Here is a 20,271-nt window from a genome sequence, read left to right on the forward strand (position 1 = left end):
TATATATATATATATATATATATATATGTTGATATTTAAAGATGTTATGCACTTTGAATTAGTATTATGTAATTGTTATTTTTATCTGTTTCTTTATTGCAATCCGATAGAATAAGATTTTTATAAAAGTTGACGGTAATGAATGTTTACGTCACAGATATTTTAGAATAATTAGCATCAAAATTGCCTTGTAAACATAGTGTTTACAGGAAATGGCGATAATACAAAAATTGATAGCAATAAAAAGAAAATTCTAATAAACATATATAATAATAAATATTTATATACGATTTGTATCTCCTGGCAATTTAATCGGTGTTTTAATTTTCATCTTATCATCTTAAATAAATCTTGTTTATATAATCATACTATGAAATGATGTTTATGTAAATGAATGTGTGTGTTTAAAGAGGCATAAATGCTCGCTTTTTCTGGCTAGAAATCGATTAATGCAATACGAGAAATTGCCGAGTTAACGCGTTTTTCAGTCTGTTCGTTTGAAAAACTTAATTTGGCTCGATGTTCCCCGAAGCCAGGATCAAAGCTATACGGATTCGCAATTCGCCATTGGCACGACGCCAAACACGTGCAAGCATCGGGATGGCCACGTGGCCATTTGATGCGAGTTGCTTCTCAAGTTAGTCTAGGAAACGTGAATACACGTGAGTTTGCATTACGAGAAACATTGAATAATCTGACTTTGTTACATATACACGAAGTTCGCGAGTGAATATCGAATGCGTCCATTGGCCAATCGATTATCGAACCACGTAGTCTCTTGGCTACTTGCTTGTCCATAATATCTGCTATTTGAATATTTCATGTTCAAACTATGTCTCAACTAGGTCCATAATTCTTCCATAATATTTCTAAAGAGAAAATACAAATAGAAAATATAATATTCAACTAAATATCTTATTGTATTTTTTATCGATAAGAAGACAGTAAAATAAATTATTTTATGCGAGATTGATTTTTTTCTTCAGACGATACTATTTTTTAATATATTATTTCTTCCTCTGCGCAGTTTATATGCGCAGTTTTGGAAAGTAAAATTAAAATTTTCTTTGACTTTAGTATATGACAGAATAAACGAGATTTCTGTTATGATGACTGACGGATAGTTATAGAAGCTATCTTAAAAGTCGGACCAGCGAAATGGAAAACTCGAGGGACACAAAAATAAGTTTTCCTATATGATAAAATGCAATTGACAAGCAACGCGAATTTCAATGAATTGTTTCCGTTACGTGACATCTTTCAATATTTTATATAGACATTTGTAGTACACGATGAAGGTTTTAGAGATAACGCGATATTGCAAACTCGACTCACCAAGCATTCATTCGGCGTTCATTTCCATGCACCTAGCTATATGCTATCCCGAAATTACGTTTTGAGTGGCTCTCAACATTGCAGGCAAAAACATCATCAGCTACTGGCCTCGATATAACGTTGATTAATGCTGTTTCAGCTCGTGTTACCGCGCGAAACCGCGAATGACCGGACCGGTTGTGACCGCGGCAGCGGCGGCGGCGGCTGCGGCAGGCGTCGGTGGTGTTCCAGTGGTGGGTGCCGGGGGCGGCAGGAGGACTTATACCGAGGAGGAACTGCAGGCCGCTCTCAGAGACATCCAGAGCGGCAAGCTCGGCACGCGGAGGGCAGCGGTAATCTACGGGATACCGCGTAGTACTCTGCGCAACAAGGTCTACAAGCTCGCGATGGAACGCGAAAGGGACGCGTCCCTGACTAGCACCCATTCACACCCTCACGAGTCCGGCGCCCCAGCCACCACCACCACCACCATCACCACCACCACTACCACCACTACTACTACTACTACAACACCACCAAATACGACCCAAAACGCCTCCGCGACCACTCCGCCCCCGCAAGTGGACGAGGTAGGTTTTGGGGACAGACAACGGAAGATAGCTAGAGATCTAGAAAGAGAGAGACAGAAAGAAAGAAAAAAAGAAGGAAAGAAAGAGAACAGCGAGAATGGTCGAGATGCAGAGAGCGGGGAGTGGAAACGTGCCATCGACACGTGCCGAAGTCTCATTGGTCTTTCACGCGTGTCGTAGAAAAGCCAAGGATGCAAATTGGCATAGACAGCGGCTGGGGAATCTCGTGAGGGAATGATGCGACGAACCGAAGCGACGCGCGAAGATGCTATATCGTGTATCTTCTTTTATCTTCGGAGTTTCCGTTATCGATGTCCGATGTTTCTCATCCGGAAACGAGTCGATAGCGCGACAAAATGATTTCGGGGTTGCTGCATTGACTCGTTTCAAATAACGCGGAATGTCGATGTTGATACCGCCGTGTATTTCATAATCTATTGCAAAGTGCCTAATGATAGCTGTTTATACTATTTTGATTTACAAATTAAATATCAGATTCATATTGGTGATAAATTATAAGACAAATATAAAAGTCGAAAAAAAGATAAATCAAGCGTTTTATCTGATATATTGTATTTTGAAAGAAATGTGTCATAATATCTCTGTACATTAATTATTATATAGCACCAAAAGTGAAAAGAGATATAAAAAGCTATAAAGATAGGTAGTATCTGATTAGATTTTTGTTGAAAAATTGATATCAGATTGATTAACGATTTTATAAAGGAAACAATTTTTTGTCATTAGATACATTGCGATAATGACTATAAATATCTATGAGTTATGTTTTATTAAGTTTGTACAATATGTATCGATTGAGAAGAAAAATATCCTCAAAGATATCAATTAAAAAGATAAACGATAAAGAAATGTTATCTTAGATAATTTTCTCAGAAGTATAAAATTATAATCACGGTAATTTTCAAAGTCATTTATCAACGTTATAGATTATAGAATATTGTCGGGCACTCGAGAAATCACATACGATATCTTACGACTTAAATCGTCCGCGTGCGAGTAATAAGTCTTCATGATTTACGCGGCAAAATAGGCCGATTACCATGCAGAGGAACTTGGAAGGGGATGGGAAACCGAACGATGCACGAGGGAAATCTCGTCGGGAAAATTCGCGAATATATACCGTTCATTTGTATCTAAGTGTGGTTTTGGTTAGGAAGAACGAATGAAGCTTCCCCAAAACATACCTCTGGCACGGCGATCGTGGATCTCGCGTGGACTGAATGTCTTGTATCGCTAAACGATACGCTTATAGTCGCCCAATTTATATTCGGTTGACCAGTAATTTCTGTGATTATAATTTGATGTAGTTTAAAAGTAGCTTCATTAGATTATAATCACATTCTATTAAATTTTGTATTTATATATAAAATAAAACTTTTATTTCAATAAAAATTATTAAATCTCAAATTTTAATATTAAATATAGATAATGTGAATTTTATATATTTTTTCTAATCACTTTATCTTTTTTACCTTAACTTTTATATTTTCAAAGATATAATTATTAAATTTACAAATAATTCATGAAAATACAGAGAAAGAAACATAGAGAAAAGAGAATATTCTTTTTTTAATGTTGCACAATATTGACCAATTAAAGAAAAGTATATAGAAGAAGGATATATCGATTTGATAGAAGAAGGTGACGGAAACTATACATTGTTCAGTGATTTTATGCTGAAGGAAAGAGACGATGGTCTACGCGGTTCTGTATCGGTCGCCGTGATGCTCCGTAGTGTCCAGTGTTTTTTGCATGGGCTGTTTAACTTTTTTTATCTCACTATTTGTAGTTTAACACACGGCAACTTGGTATCCGCGAGGTTGCAAGATTCGAGGTAAGTTTTTGGGAAGGTCGTGTCGAGACGAAAGAAAAATTTGTCCGGACTCGATTTTTCTTTCGTTCTTAAAGGTGCTTATAGTCGCGCCACGGAATTCATAAATGTACGCTTCTGGACCTCGACACTCTGCATCCTCGATGTGTGTCGTGCATACAATCCTCCGCATAGAGATGTCCAATCAAATCATTGTTTTGAAATGGACAGATCACAATTTCAGTGTAAACGTACCGGCCATCCGTGAAACAGTCGCACGATTGAAGATTACGGCAAATTAAACGCGGTGGTTCAATTTAATCCTCATCACCTGATAGTGTCTCTTGCTGATTCTCGATTCTCAATTTGATAACGATTAATTCTTTTTAGCATTTGTGGGACGAGAATTGATTTCAATTACGTAATCGAAGATGCCGAGGACATTAAAATGTGTAAAAACTTTCGATTTATATCAGAAAAGTATATAGAAAAGTATATAGAAAAGTGTTTAGTCTATTCAGAACATAGAATAATATTTTTGTCGGAAAAAACATTCAGCAAGATTGAAAAAATATTATTATAAAATTTTGTGAAATTAAATTTGAGGCGTTTAATGCGTAATACGAATCGTTTCCTTAATCGAGAAAATATCCTGCATTCCGTATTGTACTTTTCTAAAAATTATAATTGCATCGCACGGTCTGTTAATTGTAATAGTTGCTACTTAAAATCGTCTGCCGACTAAACTTTGCCTCAGCATGAACACTAAGAGGCATTATTTTACGATATAACTTGTCGAGCTTGCAAGTACGGTGCATGAGAATGGTTAAAATCATTTTTCGTGCTTGCATTTTGTGCGATCGTGTACCGCGCGTTTATATACATAGCAACCATCATAGAAGACTGTTGCTTCACTTTTAGTGCAATGCATGCTCCTTAAATGAGTCCCGAGTGGTATCTCTACACTTGAATTCCGGCGTATCTCGTCGAAATGCACGCCGAAGATAAGCTTTTCTCTACGTGAATTCTGCCCTCTTTTCCTTCTATTGAGGACTAGAAGGGGAAAGGTAGTCGCAATTATTGTCTACCGGCCGACTGTTGAGAGCATCGAGAGCATTTTTCCCGTAAAACACTTGCCGCTACTTTGGAAAATACCATTTACTGATTAGCAGCTCTCCTGCATGGTGCTTGGCTATTTTACATTTGATGGCGATACATGTACCAAGTAGTTTGTGTAAAGTGACTCAATTGAATATCTTATGTTAAGTATTGAAGGATGAAGAAAGAAAAATAAAGGATATCTTTAATTTTATTCTTTGTGTAAAGATGATTTGTTTTATTTTATTTTTTTTAAGGATAAAGTTAAATGTTAAAGTTTATAAAAAAGTTTTAAAGCGATATTTTCAAAATTCTTAAAAAAGATAAAGCTAGCACATGTGATTTCTTTTACATAAAATTCGTCTGTGCAACGTATCTCAAAGCTTTAAAGCATCTTTTCCAGTATTACGTTCTTCTCCATTTTGATATTTTTTAAAAATATGCAATGCGGTCACTTTATGGGAAACACTTTGTTTATATTTACATGGACAATTAATTTACATCTACACACGATACAAATATACGTACACTTCAGACACACCTCTCGATGAAGCACTCTCGAACAAGAAGTTGTCATACTTATGAGCAGTAATGGTTACTTAATGACTATCAATAATGAGAAGAGCAACGCTTCTACTCACGTCTTCGAAGACGGGGTGGAAGCTTCTACTTTTATTTTCCTCGAGAGGACAACTTGACTGTAATTTGCAATTTAGATATTCTTTTGTACTTGAAAATATGTAGAAAATGCTAGAAGAGATTTTTTTGGATACAGGTGGACGACAAAGAATTATCCGGTGCAGAAGAGGAGAAGGAAGTCGAGAAGGCCCTGTTAAAGCCTCTGCTGTCGTTGGAGGATCTCGTGAGGTTTTCTACACTCGAAGGGACTGGTGGTGATTCTCTTAGAAATTTGTTGCAACGAGGACATGAGACAGGAGCCGAATGGCCGGGATTGGAACACGCGAACATCGGTCCCTATATTCAGAAGATGTTGGCTGCCGCTGCACCATTAGGTAAAATTAATCATCTAAATTCTCTAAATTACAAAATGATATCGTAAATAGCTTAAAAGCTATTTCATCAGTTAAAGAGTTAATTTATTTTTTATTTTTATCAAAGAATTGCAATTTTGTCTATCAAAATTCCGATTACAATTAAATTCTTAATAAGTTTCATGTTTCTAAAATTTAAAGTAATTAATTTTTTTATATTTATTAATGTAGTAATATAAAATTAACTTGTACAATAATTTAGTATATTGATATTCGGCATTTGGGTCATTTACAAGCATTAGTTTATTTTTGACTGACTAACCAATCTACGTCATCAAGAGAGGAAAGCCGAAAAGTGTATTACGCCACAATAGGACTTCTGAAATCGATAGAAGCCAGGCCCTAGTTAATCAGTTCGCCGATATTTTCTCTGCTTTTGAAGAATGCAATTTAATTTGAATAGCTTGCATCTGTATTTGAAATTATGACGTACACTGAAAAGAAACAAATAATCACGATTTTTGTTATCTTTATCTGTTATCAAATCTGGATTAAAATATTTTCATATTATTTGAAATTTCTACATAGAATTCTAATAGATAGTCTTTCTCACATAAAATCATATTAATAATAGTTTCAATTTATACAATTCTCTCTCAGATACTTAAAGAAACAATTGATTCACCTATGTTAATTTTTCGTAAAGCTTTCTTTATACTAACATCTCAATAGAATTAGCCATTGAGGGATCGGCAATAAATAGATATATATAGAAAAAAATGCTAAGATTTTAAAAGAGGATTTTATTCTTGTGATTAAATTTATACTAAGTCCCACCTATTTTACCTTTAACAAAGTAATAAACAGACCTGTGGCATACCGACCTCATGAGCTTGCTATTATCCTCTATCATTATCGGTAAAAAAGACATTACGGTTGGTTGGCATTGATTTACTTTTTTATTACCACTATGACATACTATATTATTAGCCACTTTAGAAACAGAAAATTTTTCTGTTAATTGCTTTTTTGATATATCTATATTTATATCTACATTTTTATTGTTATTATTTGACTACTTATTATTGATTAGCTTCACGAGCATGTATAATTTACCAATACTGATAGACATTTATGAACCTCTACTACAAATATTGTAATAATGATGTAGGCATGGACACGCGAGATTATCGCATACCCGAAGTAATGAGAAAACTGATGAGTGAAGACAAGAGGCTGAACAAGAACGTGAACGGTGATCAGTCACAGCCGCATCACCATCAGCACCATCCTCTCGCCGCACATCAACAGTCACAGTCGCAGCAGCAGCAGCGAGGGCCCATGACAAACGACGACTTCAATCCCAATATCGAGGAAGAAGCCAGCGACAGCGCTCAGGGCAGAGCGATATTGAAAATTCCGTCCTACAAGCCCGCCAGCACGCCGGGCTGTTCCAGCAAGAACGGCGAACCGACTTCCGCCGCATTCGCCCAGAGCTTCGCGGCTGCCGCCTCGAGTCCGGGCCTTCTGGAACGAGCTAGTCCAGCGTTTTCCAGTACCAGCAGCCCCACGAATTCATTGGTAGGCAAAGCGGTGGCCGTCAATTTCCGCGATGTCATCGCTAAGAGCATTAGCGTCAAGTTCCAAGAGGGTCAAACGCCCAGCACGGCTGGCATACCGGGCTGCCAATCAGCTGGTGTGGTTCCATCGCAGCAGGCCATGATAACAGACCCGAGTCCGTTCAAGAGGGGTCGGTACACACCTCCACAACCGCCACAACAGCAACAGCAATCGCCGGCGCAGCAATCGCAATCCAAGCAGCAGTCGCAAGAGGCGAACAAATCGAAACCGGGTACTGGCGGCAAGGGCACCAGACCTAAACGCGGAAAATACAGAAACTACGACAGGGATAGCCTTGTCGAAGCGGTACGCGCAGTTCAGCGCGGTGAGATGAGCGTGCATCGTGCTGGCAGCTTTTATGGAGTTCCGCACTCCACCCTTGAGTACAAAGTCAAGGAGCGGCATCTTATGAGGCCGCGCAAAAGGCAAGTTTCGATTAATTGTTTTGATAAAAGAATTGTCCATCTTATTTCTTTTTGTTTTTTTTATCCGGAAAGACATAAGCAATTAGTATTGTTCGTGGACGATACAATATCTACGTGACAAATCTCAGGATATCTTGAAATTATATTTTTTACACCATATGTCGCAAATTATTATAAAGAATATGTTATTGTATTAAGAGCTAGAAATTTTAATCCGAACTTTTTTTTCTTCTGTAGGGACCAGAAGCAACCGGACGACAAGTCGAAGGAGACTGCGACGACGGCAGCGGCGGCAGCGGCGGCCGCGGCGATGCGGCCGGGCACTGCTGGCGTCGACAAGAAGCCGCAGCTGAAACCGCAGAAACCGTTCACACCGCCCGGCGGTATACCCGGTCCGAATGGACTGAAAATGCCTCCGTTCATGGAGGGCATGCCCCACCTGCCATTCGGACCCTTCAACTTCTGGAACCCGACGCCCTTCATGCCCTCCCCCTTTATGGGTGGCGCGCCGAACGTGCCGATCCTTCCGGAACAATATTTCGCATCGCAGAGAATGCGTGGACTGCAGGAGCAACAACGAAACGCCACGATGGTACAGCAACAGCATCAGCAACGAGACCGAGATGGAGTTGGCGTATCCGGAACGGCAGACGCGGCCGGAACTTCGAACTCTCGAAGCGCTTCGATGTCGAAGGCGCCGCGCGACATGGTGGAGAGCATTTATGATGGGCCCGGGGCGAACGGCAGTTTCCTGGACAATCTGATCAGGTCGAGCCTTGAGACAGGCATTCCAAGGGACCAGCGGGCGATAGCGGAGGCGAGAAATCAGCAACAACAGTCGTCATCGCAACACCCGGAGACGATGAGTAGCAAGACACTGATCGATCAACTCTGCAGAAACTCGAGGAGGACTCCGCTGCCGCGGATGGCGCAAGACAGTAGCGAGGACGAAAGTTATCGAGGACCAACGGGCAGGATGGTGCCAGAGAGACCGGAGCGCGTGCCCACGGTTGATCTTAGCCCTTCACCGTCGGAGAGAGGTCGCACGGAAGATGGCAGCGATCGGCTGACGTCACCACCGACACCTCTGTCGATTTCCCGAGCGGGTAGCAGGGACGAGGACAGCACCCGTGACTCGAGGATCGATCGCAGCAGCAGAGAGCGTGAGGTTCACAACGGCGGCCAGGAGGATCGCGACCGGAAGCAGCCTCTGAGTCTGCAACAGCAACAGCAACCACAGCTGAATCACTACCCGGACTTACACAACCTCTACGCCGCGTCAACTGACAAAAAAAGTGCCTGTGATAGTAAGCTTATAGTAGATCATTCGAGCCAGAAGACTCAGCCGCAGCAACAACAAAAGGAATACGCTGCCGTGAGCGGGCTGGTCGTGCAACTGCAGAGGGGCTATAACACCGCGAGCAGCAGATCCGGCGAGCCGACTAACAGCCAGCAGCCGGCGGCGGCGGAGCAGCGCAGCACCGCGCTCAGCATGGAGGACTCCGTAGAGTAGACGAAAGTCAGTATCAGTTATCAGTAAAGTATACAGTTATGAGTACAGTAAACAAATGAAAAGGCCCATATACAGTAAGTCCACATTCCCGCCCAGATCTCTCACACGCACCGAACTCGTGCGCCTTCTCGTTGTTGCGCGCCGCGAATGGGGCTTCCCTTCGCGCTCGCACACTACTTTTCCCAATCTAACCCGTGTCACGGACAAGAGGGACGGATTCAGGTAAACAAAATCTCCTAGCGCCGAATAATTGATTCGAGCACAGGGAGGAAGGGAATCCTCAAATCCGTCACCGATTGTACCCTCGATTATCCCTCCCCCGCCTCCCCCCCCCCCCCCCCCACCACATCCCCTCACCTGTTCCCCTACGACCTTTCTATTTCGATCGGAAGAAACCTCGAACGTTGCGAGGCAAGTCTAATGTAAGAAGGGGAGAACAAAAAGTGGCGATGCATAAATGCTAAGCACAACCTATACCGTAAACCCACTGCGATTCCGCCAGTTAGCGCATACCCGCCGTACGAACCCGCGTCCGGCTGGCCCACGTCCCCTGGCCAACTTGGTATTAGGCGCGCGTGTAGGAAAACCCTTTCGAATTACGGCGAAAATACATTTCGCACCGGAGTATACCGAGAACGTAATGGATAAAAGACACACGCGACATGTTCATCGTGCCGACTGTTTACGCGACACGTTTTAGTAGACGCAAGGACCCATTCTGACCGCGTTTCTACGAGCCCGACATTCCACGAGATACTCTCACACACAAATATTTTTCTCACACGCACACGCACACACATATACACGTAATATACAAACGAGTACATATACGCGAGTATACAAAAATGGGGAACATAACGAGATATTTAGGCTTTGCGCGCGTGCACATGTTGTTACAGCGGCGTTGCCCGAAATCTTATCTTTGCGTCAAGCATCGCCGAATTATTTGCGCCGATGCAAAACCCATTTCTACGATAGACGCGGTGACCCGGAGTACACATGAATTCGTTGAGTCCCGCGACCGTCGTGGACTTAATCGAAGGATACTTGGTCGCAACGCCGTGTGATGCACACGTGGACACATGCAACGCGAAAATGTTAGTCGTTCGATGATTATTATTACGATTATTAATTACAACCACTATCAATCGGTTGACGACGACGAAAGGTCAAACGATGGAACAAAAATGCCGACGCGACAGCATATTTTTTCCTCTGTGAATGTAAAATTACCTAATGCAAAAAGAAAAAAAACTTATTATCTACTATTTAAACACTACTTAACTAAGGAAGCGACATAATTATATAAGGAATAATATATTATATATACATATATTTTTTGGTCATTACGAACGTGTGCGAAGCGAACGAGCCAAGGCTTTTGTTGGCGCGCGCAGTTGACGCGTTTTTCTTTTTCACAAGGCGACAATATTTCTATATTCTCGGTTATTTCGAGGCCAGCGTTTGACGTGAACGCGTCCCACGTTTCGGGCGTGAACGCGGCAAAATGGGAGGAATGCAAAAAAAGTACCGAGATGCGATCTTCATTGTTGAGAATTGCCTACAAAGTTGCGAGTGATAAATTCTTGATCAGTACAATGGCACATTTAAGACAAATGCCTACGTTTGTTTGTCTATGGAATTCTTTTTTTTACGGAGGATCTATATGTATAACGAACAGTGTAAAAGATTTTAATTTTTCTAATGTTTTATAGTTATAATATTTTTTAAAGGAGCATGAAGTTTTTCGAGCTTTTTGACACAAAAAAAATAAAAAGAATTTATTTTAAGAATTTATATATATTAGAAATAGCATTTCAAAATAATATTAAGTTAGAGATCTTTTAGTTGTTCTATATGCAGTTTTTTAATCCCCTGTTTTACATAAAGAGAATTTTAAGAAGAAAATAATTCCACAAGTTCTTTTTTTGTGAGCAATTACGGCTATGAAGATCGCAGTCTTTCGGCGTCGCGTTATGGAATTAAATCGCGGTCCGAATCCAGATAGAAAGATACAAACTCAAAATCAGAACATGGGATAAGAGGAAAGGATACTGTTGCAGCGCGCGCGCGCCGGCTCTCGATTCGATTTCTCCGATACCGGAAGCGCAGACGTTTTTCTTAAAGCGCGAGACGCCCACTTTTTGATACGAATACAAATTTTCTACTGCGTAGAGGAGAAAAAGAGAAAAAAAAGAAGCTGCGATTGCAGCAGCGCGAGCGGAGGCAGTGTTGTATCGTTTCTTCGCAAAGGAAAAGACTTACTAAATCTAGGAATGTTTTAATCTCTGTTTTCATTTCTCACACATCGCGGTTTCCGCGAGCGATATATATGCATTAGGAACCAGCAGACTCATCGTGACGCGTCGGAACGGATTTTGGGCAGACACTTCGAGCGCACCTCGATTGTCCGCCGTCGGTTTGAAGTAACGACGAATATCGAATGAATGACGAATATCGACGTTTCAAGCGACTACACGTCTCTCTCTCTCATTCGGTTTTCCGTGGATTTAGATGGTCATGCACGTCCAGTTATGCTCGCGATTGATACAGAAACCATATTCGAGTGTTAAGATAAATTTTATACGGTAAATTTTTTAATTCGGTATAAACTTTTTTGAATTTTGGTGGAAGTCTAAATTTTTATCAATTGATAATTATTATAAGAAAAAAATAATTTTAAATGCAAACGTCAATACGTGATTTTTAGTCAAAATCTTGTCTGATAATTTAATTAGATGATAATTTAATTAGAATAAACGTATTTATAATCTAGACTTAAAAAAATATTTTTAATTTCAGGTACGTGTATTAAAGACAATTCCATTGAAATTTATGGATAACTTTACTTAGAATTAATATATATTTTCTGAAGAAATATCCTTATAAAAAAATATTGAAGTTGAGTATAATTGAAAATTGAAATTTTCTTATATTTCCTAAATAATTTAACGACGTGCGCGACTGGCTTCGCATCATTTTCGGATAAAATTGCATTTTATAGAGAGATGATCCGCGATTAGTATTAAAATGGTGATTTCGTCATTTCAGTTAATATAGCAGGCAGACCGTTGGACCAAGACGAAATTGACAGAGACGAAAGTCAGAGTAGGAAGGATCGGAGGCCAGACGAACGCGAGAAAACGGCGACAAAAAGAAAAATAAAATGATACTGTAGTGCGGGCCAGGATTTCCTATTTTTCTCGCATAGTCGAGCGTAGTTGCGGGAAAATGACGCGAATAAATACAGAAAAGAGGAGGATAGAGCAGCAGAAACGAAAAAGGATGATCCACACGCACTCATCTCATGACTCTCTTTTAAAAGTAACGACTGAAAGACTCTAGGCTGTACATAAAGTATAAGGCATGTATGTTCGGTGTTTTAAAAATGCAAAAATTCCTTATTAATGCAAAAAAAATTATACCTACGAAAAAAGTAAACCATATAGGCAAGGCTACTCTCTCGGTGTTTTTTGGAACTAAACTTAAAATTTACCCTATTTAAAGCAAAAAACCGTGAATAATGTAACTTTAAAGAAAGCGCGCGTAAACGCGGAAACAAGTTATTGAGTGTAAACGTTAAGGTCTCCTTAGGGTTAAAAAAAACAAGCTGAACAGCAACAAAGCGAAATGCAAGCTAATTATGATTGTGTGTAAACGTAAATTTAAACCTTCCTTCGCCCTGTGTCCGCTAAGTCACTTTTTAACTGTCCACCACCACACCACCGCCTATGTCTCTCTTCCCTTTTATTCCTCACCTACTCCTCACTTCCTCGCAGACACACTTTTGATGAAGTATATAAATCACTCGGTGTGATCTGATCTATTCGATGCCTCGAAGTCTTTTTCTAAACGTTCATCAGGCATTATTATGCGAAAAGGAGGGGAATATGTTTATACACTTGTTCCGACTACTAACTCACTTATCCCTTTATCACCCTCCCACAATCCAGAATCCACCCAAAACCTATACCCGCAAATTCGCATCACCGATACACCCAGAAATTCAAGCCCGATATCCTTTATCGAAAGATTTATCGTTAGATGTGAAAAAATGATATTTATCGTGCGGATGATAGTAAACGTGCGTACACTATGATTGTCGTTAATTCAATTACGGTTATGATGTTTCGTCGCGACGTTTAGTGCGGTCTATAATCGGCGGATCTCAAATCTCCACGATCCATCTGGTGCAACGCGGTATGTCTTTCGGTATTTCTTTTTTATCGCGAAAGAAAAGATGATACACCAAGGGAAGTTAGAAAGCGCGCAGGCAAATGTGGGACAAACGAGACTATTCGCGTCCGATGTCCGTGTCGCCGAAAATAATTCGCAGTTACTACGAACCTGTCCTTTTCATCGTTGCTTGTAATTGGATCAAATTCGGAAAGTAGACGACGATCAAATTATTGGTGGTTTTCTCTCTATAGAATGTGTTATTCAATTGGTACCTCTAATTTTACACATATTCGTTAGCTAGATGAAAATTGCTTGGAATAAAAGAGAGTAACGTTACAATTAAGAACATTGCAATTAAGAATTAAAGATTAAAATTAAGCAATGAATGGAATTCTTTCATTAGAAGTCTTTATAAATCTAGTATAATTAATGTTCGGTGAAATAAAATAATAATTTGTTGTTTGTGTGATTAAAATTCTTTAAAAATGATTAACTATATTTTTTGAAGATATAAAATATTTGTTATATCTGCGTGTTATAAATTTAAAAAATAGAGAAGACTGTAACGTATTGATGAAATTAATCATTAATCATCCAAGACACGTATTATACGTGTACGTTGCAAGGAGGTGATTTTCGACGACGCGGACTGAAGAATAATATGCGTAAGGCTCGCCCGCGTAGGGACGATTAGGTCGCGACAATTAGTACGATCGATGACGTAATTAATGATACATCCGCGTAATGATCTCCCAGCGACACATCGACGTGTCTGCCATAACAGTTTAGACTATCTACAGACGCCCGCATATACATACGTCACTTTTTTCTCTCGCGGCAACGTCGAAGATTCTCATACCGGCGCGATACTTATAAAACATCCATACGATTTCGCGATAAAGTGCGATCGCCATCCGAACGAGCGATGAGACGCGAGAGAAGGTCTCGTTCCTTCACGCAGGAAGGGAGGGATTATTGACGTCGAGGGAGATATTTGTCTATCTTTTTGGCGACTTTCTTCGAGTAAAATCTATAGAGGAACTACCGTTCTTTCTTTAGAAATTTGCTACGCGCGATCGTCGGGGAAAAGGATATGAGAGAACTCGAGGCTAGACATGTACCGTTGTAGACGCGATTGTTGAAGCACTGTCGATCTTTTCGTTCTTTATTTTTTTTGGGAGAGATGGCGAGACGAAGGCATGACGGAAGCTTCTCTCAAGTCAAAATCGTATCATTGTTCTCCGTTATTGAGAAATCGAGCTTAAGATTTCTTTTATGCACGCATTTCCAATCGTGTGTCGTGCAATTCTCGTTCGATTCTGAAGACAATTACTAAGAAATTCGACGTTTTCTGTAACGTTATCTCTAAAATACATATTTGAAATTATTATTCGAAGAAAATCTAAAAATCTAGAAGAAATGCGAAAGTCGTTTAAAAGACATTCGAAAAATCAGGATGCCTTTTAAATGCCCCTCCATTATGTTTTTTTCTTTTTAGATATTTATCTTAGAAATTTTTTGTTTGAAATACACGGTACTACGATGCAATAAAACGCATGCATAAAAAATATCTTAACGTGTAAATTTGTTCTTCGCGATCGAAGAATTCAAAAGAATCCTTTAATTCTGCATTCCGTTCACGCTGTACATCCTGTCGTCTCTCCCTTCGTCGCGGGCGATACGCTAAACAATCCGGCGAGTGACGGATTGGTCGAATATACGGGGAGGAACAGAAATCTTTAAGAATTAAAAGATGATATATTATATTAAAATATCTGTGATGTAAAAAGTAACAAAATTTTGATGTATATTTTTCACAAATTATTGTAACCAGCTAGTATATATGTAATAAGATTACGGATATATATTATATATATATATTATATATATAAAAAGAATAAAGACTATTGTAATTATGGTGTGCGCGAAGACAAAGTAAAAACGAGTAAGAAGGCAAACCGAGAACTAACGGGACAAAACGAGCAAGTAGGGGAAAGAGTGGGGGAGAAAGAGAGCGAGAGTAAAAAAAAGAGTGAAAGAGAGCGAGAGAGATAGATAGATAGATAAGTAGGAAGGAAGGAAGATGGAAGAAGCGTGATCGCGAAATTACGTTGATCCACACCGGTGGTCAGACGGGACCAAGATGGCGGGCATCGCTCGGAAAGTCGAGTCCAAAGATTCCCGTTTTTGCGTTTTCATTTGCACATCTTTTTACGTTCTCGCGCGCGTGCTCTTTCCGCTTTCATCGAGCCTTGATCGGCAGAACGAGAGGAAACGAAGGGATTCTCATGTTCTCTTTCTCCATTCTCTTCTTTGTGAAGGGAAGGAAAGAGAGAGAGAATTGAGACCTTCTCGAGCGCCCTTTCAGTTCGTGAAGGTAGAATGGGATTCGACCGCGATTCTGGATAATGAAAAACTGGAAGATTTGGTCCGATTGGCCCTGAAACGGCTCAATGTCAGCTACCTCACAATATTGTCACGTTTGGTATGGTTCCAGCGAGAGACGCTCGTGTGTCATGAATGTGAGGACAAAGAGACATTTGTGACTTGCTTTCTTAAATGAGTGATTAAATTTCATTCGGCCTCACTATCTGCTTGCTCTTTTTTAATTATTTATAATTATATATAATCATCAATAATTTAATAAAAAATAATTCAATAAAAAAATGATAATTTATTCGAGAATCCAATTTTTTTTCGAGGCAATGAGTTTATTTAGAAATTTAAATTTTAATAGTATTGCATATATATTTTACGTAATATATATTATTTCAAATACGAGTATAAAATGTTGGAAAAAATGTTGGAAAATGTTGGAAAAATGTTATTTTAACTATTTTTAAATTACTAAACATGTTAAAATGATAATAATAATGAAATCATTGTACTATAATCAGTTACTTAACTTGAAAGAGTACATCAAGATTGAAACATTCAATTTTAACAATTATCAGTATTTTTATTTAATTTTTTATATTATATGTTAGTTTACGCCATCGGCGTTGTAAATAGAATGTCTCTCCACACTCGACAGACACATGGACGTCAGCGAACGAGGTCGTGTGAAAATGGTCTAAACAGTTCCAAATTGTGCCTAAGTTATGAAGTTACGTTTTTACGACTTGCACAGTAGCACGAACGAAAATAGATGAGACTATCGTAGCAAACGGATTTAGTTTGAGCGCGCTTGACCGGAGGCGACAACAGCGAACGCGATAGAGACAAAAGCGGTATATAGAGTTTCTTATTAAAGTAAATTTAAACAAGGGTGTATATTACCTACACATACGTTCCAGGGCCGTCCGGCCGCCATCTTGTGTTCAACCTTATGTTCCGTTTTTTCGAATAAGTGCAATTAGGTACACGAACAGGATCCACACTCACACGCATTCACTCATTAAATACACACACGTACACATACACACGTACACACGAGACACGTTGAGAAAAAAATGGAGTAAAACGAGCTGTTACGCGCTAAGTTACCGTTTTTTAAATTCTATTTTCAATTCACGCGCATTCTCGAATGTTGGGATTTTCGTGATCAACGAAGAGCTGGCCTGTCATTCATATAGGGATACACGCACACACAAGCATACATGAATACACGCATACATGAATACACAACAAACATATACACATACACGAGACATATATACGCAATCAAGCGATCGACGTCGATTCGACAAAAATTCTTCCCTCGCGTACGAGCGGATCTTTCTTTAAAATTGATGAGACACTTAGATGTGTTTCAAGTATAGCAAAGAATAATCATTTTGTGTTTAATCTAAATTACCGGTTGCGTATACGTGTTCCTATTTCCTGATACTGTTGAGATAATCAAGATTATTCCGTGTGATTGATTTCGCTCGAGTTTCACTCTAGGGATGATATTTCATCGCCATTGTCATAATTCCGTGTTCATTATTAATGATCTTTGCTTTATTTTTAAATTACGCTTTTTTTTTGAAAAATATTAATTACCGCATGAATCAAATATAATTTTTTATTACTTAAAAAGATGATTCCTGTAAAATTATCATCAAAAGCGTATCATTATAATAGGAAAAGTATTTATTTGAATGAAAATTAATATTTGTCTATTTGTAAAATAATATTTATCTGATTGAAAGCGTAGACTTATTTGTGTGTGCGTGCGTGTGTGTGTGTGTGTGTGTGTGTGTGTGTGTGTGTGTGTGTGTGTGTGTGTGTGTGTGTGTGTGTGTGTGTGTGTGTGTGTGATTGTAATTAAATTTATATTAAAATGAATCATTATAATACTGCCTATTTTTACAAATTTTTTGTTTGCATATTGTTAATAATGCGTGACTGTTAATAATGACACGGTTTGTTTCACAAGACACATTGGCAAAAACAAATAATTTGTTTATTTTACAATTTATATATTTTACAATTTTAAACTACAAATTATTATATATGTATATAGAAACATTATGAACAGTTATTAGTTAATGAAAAATTGAAAGAAATATAAATAATCTAAAATTTGGAGGAAGATCCGTGCGTTCACGAGTCGACAAGTCCGTGCGAGTTCGCCTGAACCAATGTAATAAATCGAAAAAGTCTCCTCCGTTGTCGGTCGAGGACTCGGTACCTTCCTGATCGGCTTTAATAAACTTGTAATCCGTAAGCTTTTTTCAGTCACAAAGTGACTCTAAAGGCACAAAAAGGCTCGATGAGCAAGCAGCATCGTATACGTTGATCGACCGCATGCGTATTGGAGACCGTAAAATTAATTAAGAGAGGAAAAAAATAGAAACGGAGTACCGACCGAATTGTGTTCAACTGGGCGAATCGCCGCAGTCGTCTCGACGTCGGACGGCAGATACACGTATCATAGATAGGATAGATAGATATACGACGAACAAGTCGGAAGATTTGAACGCGAGAATGGCAACATGGGGAAATCGGTGCTGAAATCTCGTCTCCGAGCGGCCGCGAAGAAGGCGAAAGCTTCTTCGTATCGCGACTGCCGAGAATGTCTCCGAGTGCAACTCGCGACAGCTGGAAATGAACGAGCTTTCCACGAGATTGTATATTTTCGTTTTATATTTCGTTTTCGTGCTATTCGGATAATCCCGAGACATCCTTCAAAAACGAAATTCTACGTTTCTTGCATTTTTAATTAGCTAAAATGCATACAAGCTAATTCTACTTTCCAAATTGCAAGAAGCAAAATTGCGTGAAATAGCAGGTTCATAATTCTTTATGCACTAATTGGATTATATATGTACAATGACTTATCTGTTAATTTATTGTGTATAATCAATCATAGAAATAGAACAAATTGTATCGATCTTTTAATTTAATATCGTTTTTTAATTTCTTTTAGTTTCTTCGCTGTCGGCTAAATTAAATTTGATCTGTTAATAATTCGCAAAACAGTTTTTAATCTTCAATCTTTAATTCTTGTGATTCTAAAATTATTGGTTTAAAATTGTTACGAAAAAAAATTATCAAATTTATGAAAGTATCAAAATTATGTTTTCGACAGTCGTAGATCTCATTCTCGCTAAAAGGCCGATCGGAGGCGACCGTTTCCGGCATCGACTTAGCCTAGACTTTTCGATAGTAGCGATTAGGTAAATGGCGCTGGTACTACGCAGCTAGCATCGATGGTACTCGTAGTTTGGCGCTTTGGTTGTTTATATATCGTGTTCTTCTTTTTCTATATGCTATCACTATCGCCAGACCCGGCCTAACTGCGCAAATCGCCAAGATCGTAAAAAGCCGAACTACATCGTAGAGACGAGAACTTTTTCGTCGACGATGAGTGCCGATACTATCGAGAAAACAAAAGTTATCTAATATTTCTGTTATTATTTATCATATAATATTATTGAGTTTACATGAAACATGTAACGAGATTCGATCGCAACAAACATTTAAAGATACATCATGAAAATATCTGATAAAGAATACATAAAAATGACCTTTAATCTTAATGAGCTTTGAATATGTTCTTTTAGAGAAATAAAAGACAAGTTTTTTTATACGTGCCCTTTTTTATATTTTACATTTTTAAACAAAAATCGATTATTTTATTTTGAAGCGAATGTATCGGCTATGAAAGAAAAATGGTTTAAATAAAAGTTAAATAATGCAGGCACAGCGAAATTATGCAGATACAAAGGCTGGAATACATGTTGCATTTATATTAATTGCGTCAATTGTTTCATATATATATATATATATATACAAATGAAATTAATATCTTACGAAATTGTAAATTTTTTAGTACCGTATTATTTTGGTTTAAAGCCAACGAGAGAAAGCAAATCACAAAGAATAGAATGAAAATTAAAGGTTAAAGACTATTGAAGGTAAAAATATTGAATGATTATGAAAATGTTGGAAGTAAAGTTGATACACAATGTAGACATATATTAAGTAAGCAATAGCATGAAATGCTGTTGCTATACGAACGTTAATTCGGTACTCGATATCGAGTATTAATCTCTACGCTACGATTTTATAAGTATACTGATATTTAAAAAATTTGTATTATACTTATATTTATACTTTATATAATAATTTATTTTTAACTTGTAAAAATAAATTTATTTTTAACTTGTAAAAATAAATTATATGATTCTTATTTGTCGCGTTTTTATTACTACGCAAACATATCTTTTAATACTTAATTTGATTATTATTATTATTGTGGGAAAACATATAACATGTCATA

At 38.4% G+C, this 20,271-nt stretch overlaps 1 protein-coding gene across 1 annotated transcript in view; it reads left to right on the forward strand.

The window, feature by feature from the left end:
- LOC105625661 (mushroom body large-type Kenyon cell-specific protein 1) overlaps positions 1-9,383 on the forward strand; it is a 40,749-nt gene extending 31,366 nt beyond the window's left edge. The window contains exons 6-9 of the mRNA XM_012206987.1: positions 1,475-1,904; positions 5,609-5,846; positions 6,997-7,870; positions 8,108-9,383. Coding sequence (XP_012062377.1) covers positions 1,475-1,904; positions 5,609-5,846; positions 6,997-7,870; positions 8,108-9,383 — 2,818 coding nt within the window. The remainder of the gene's footprint in view (positions 1-1,474; positions 1,905-5,608; positions 5,847-6,996; positions 7,871-8,107) is intronic.
- The last annotated feature ends 10,888 nt before the right edge of the window (positions 9,384-20,271 follow it).

Source organism: Atta cephalotes (genome assembly GCF_000143395.1).
Source record: "Atta cephalotes unplaced genomic scaffold scaffold00001, whole genome shotgun sequence".
Taxonomy (NCBI): Eukaryota; Metazoa; Arthropoda; class Insecta; order Hymenoptera; family Formicidae; genus Atta; species Atta cephalotes.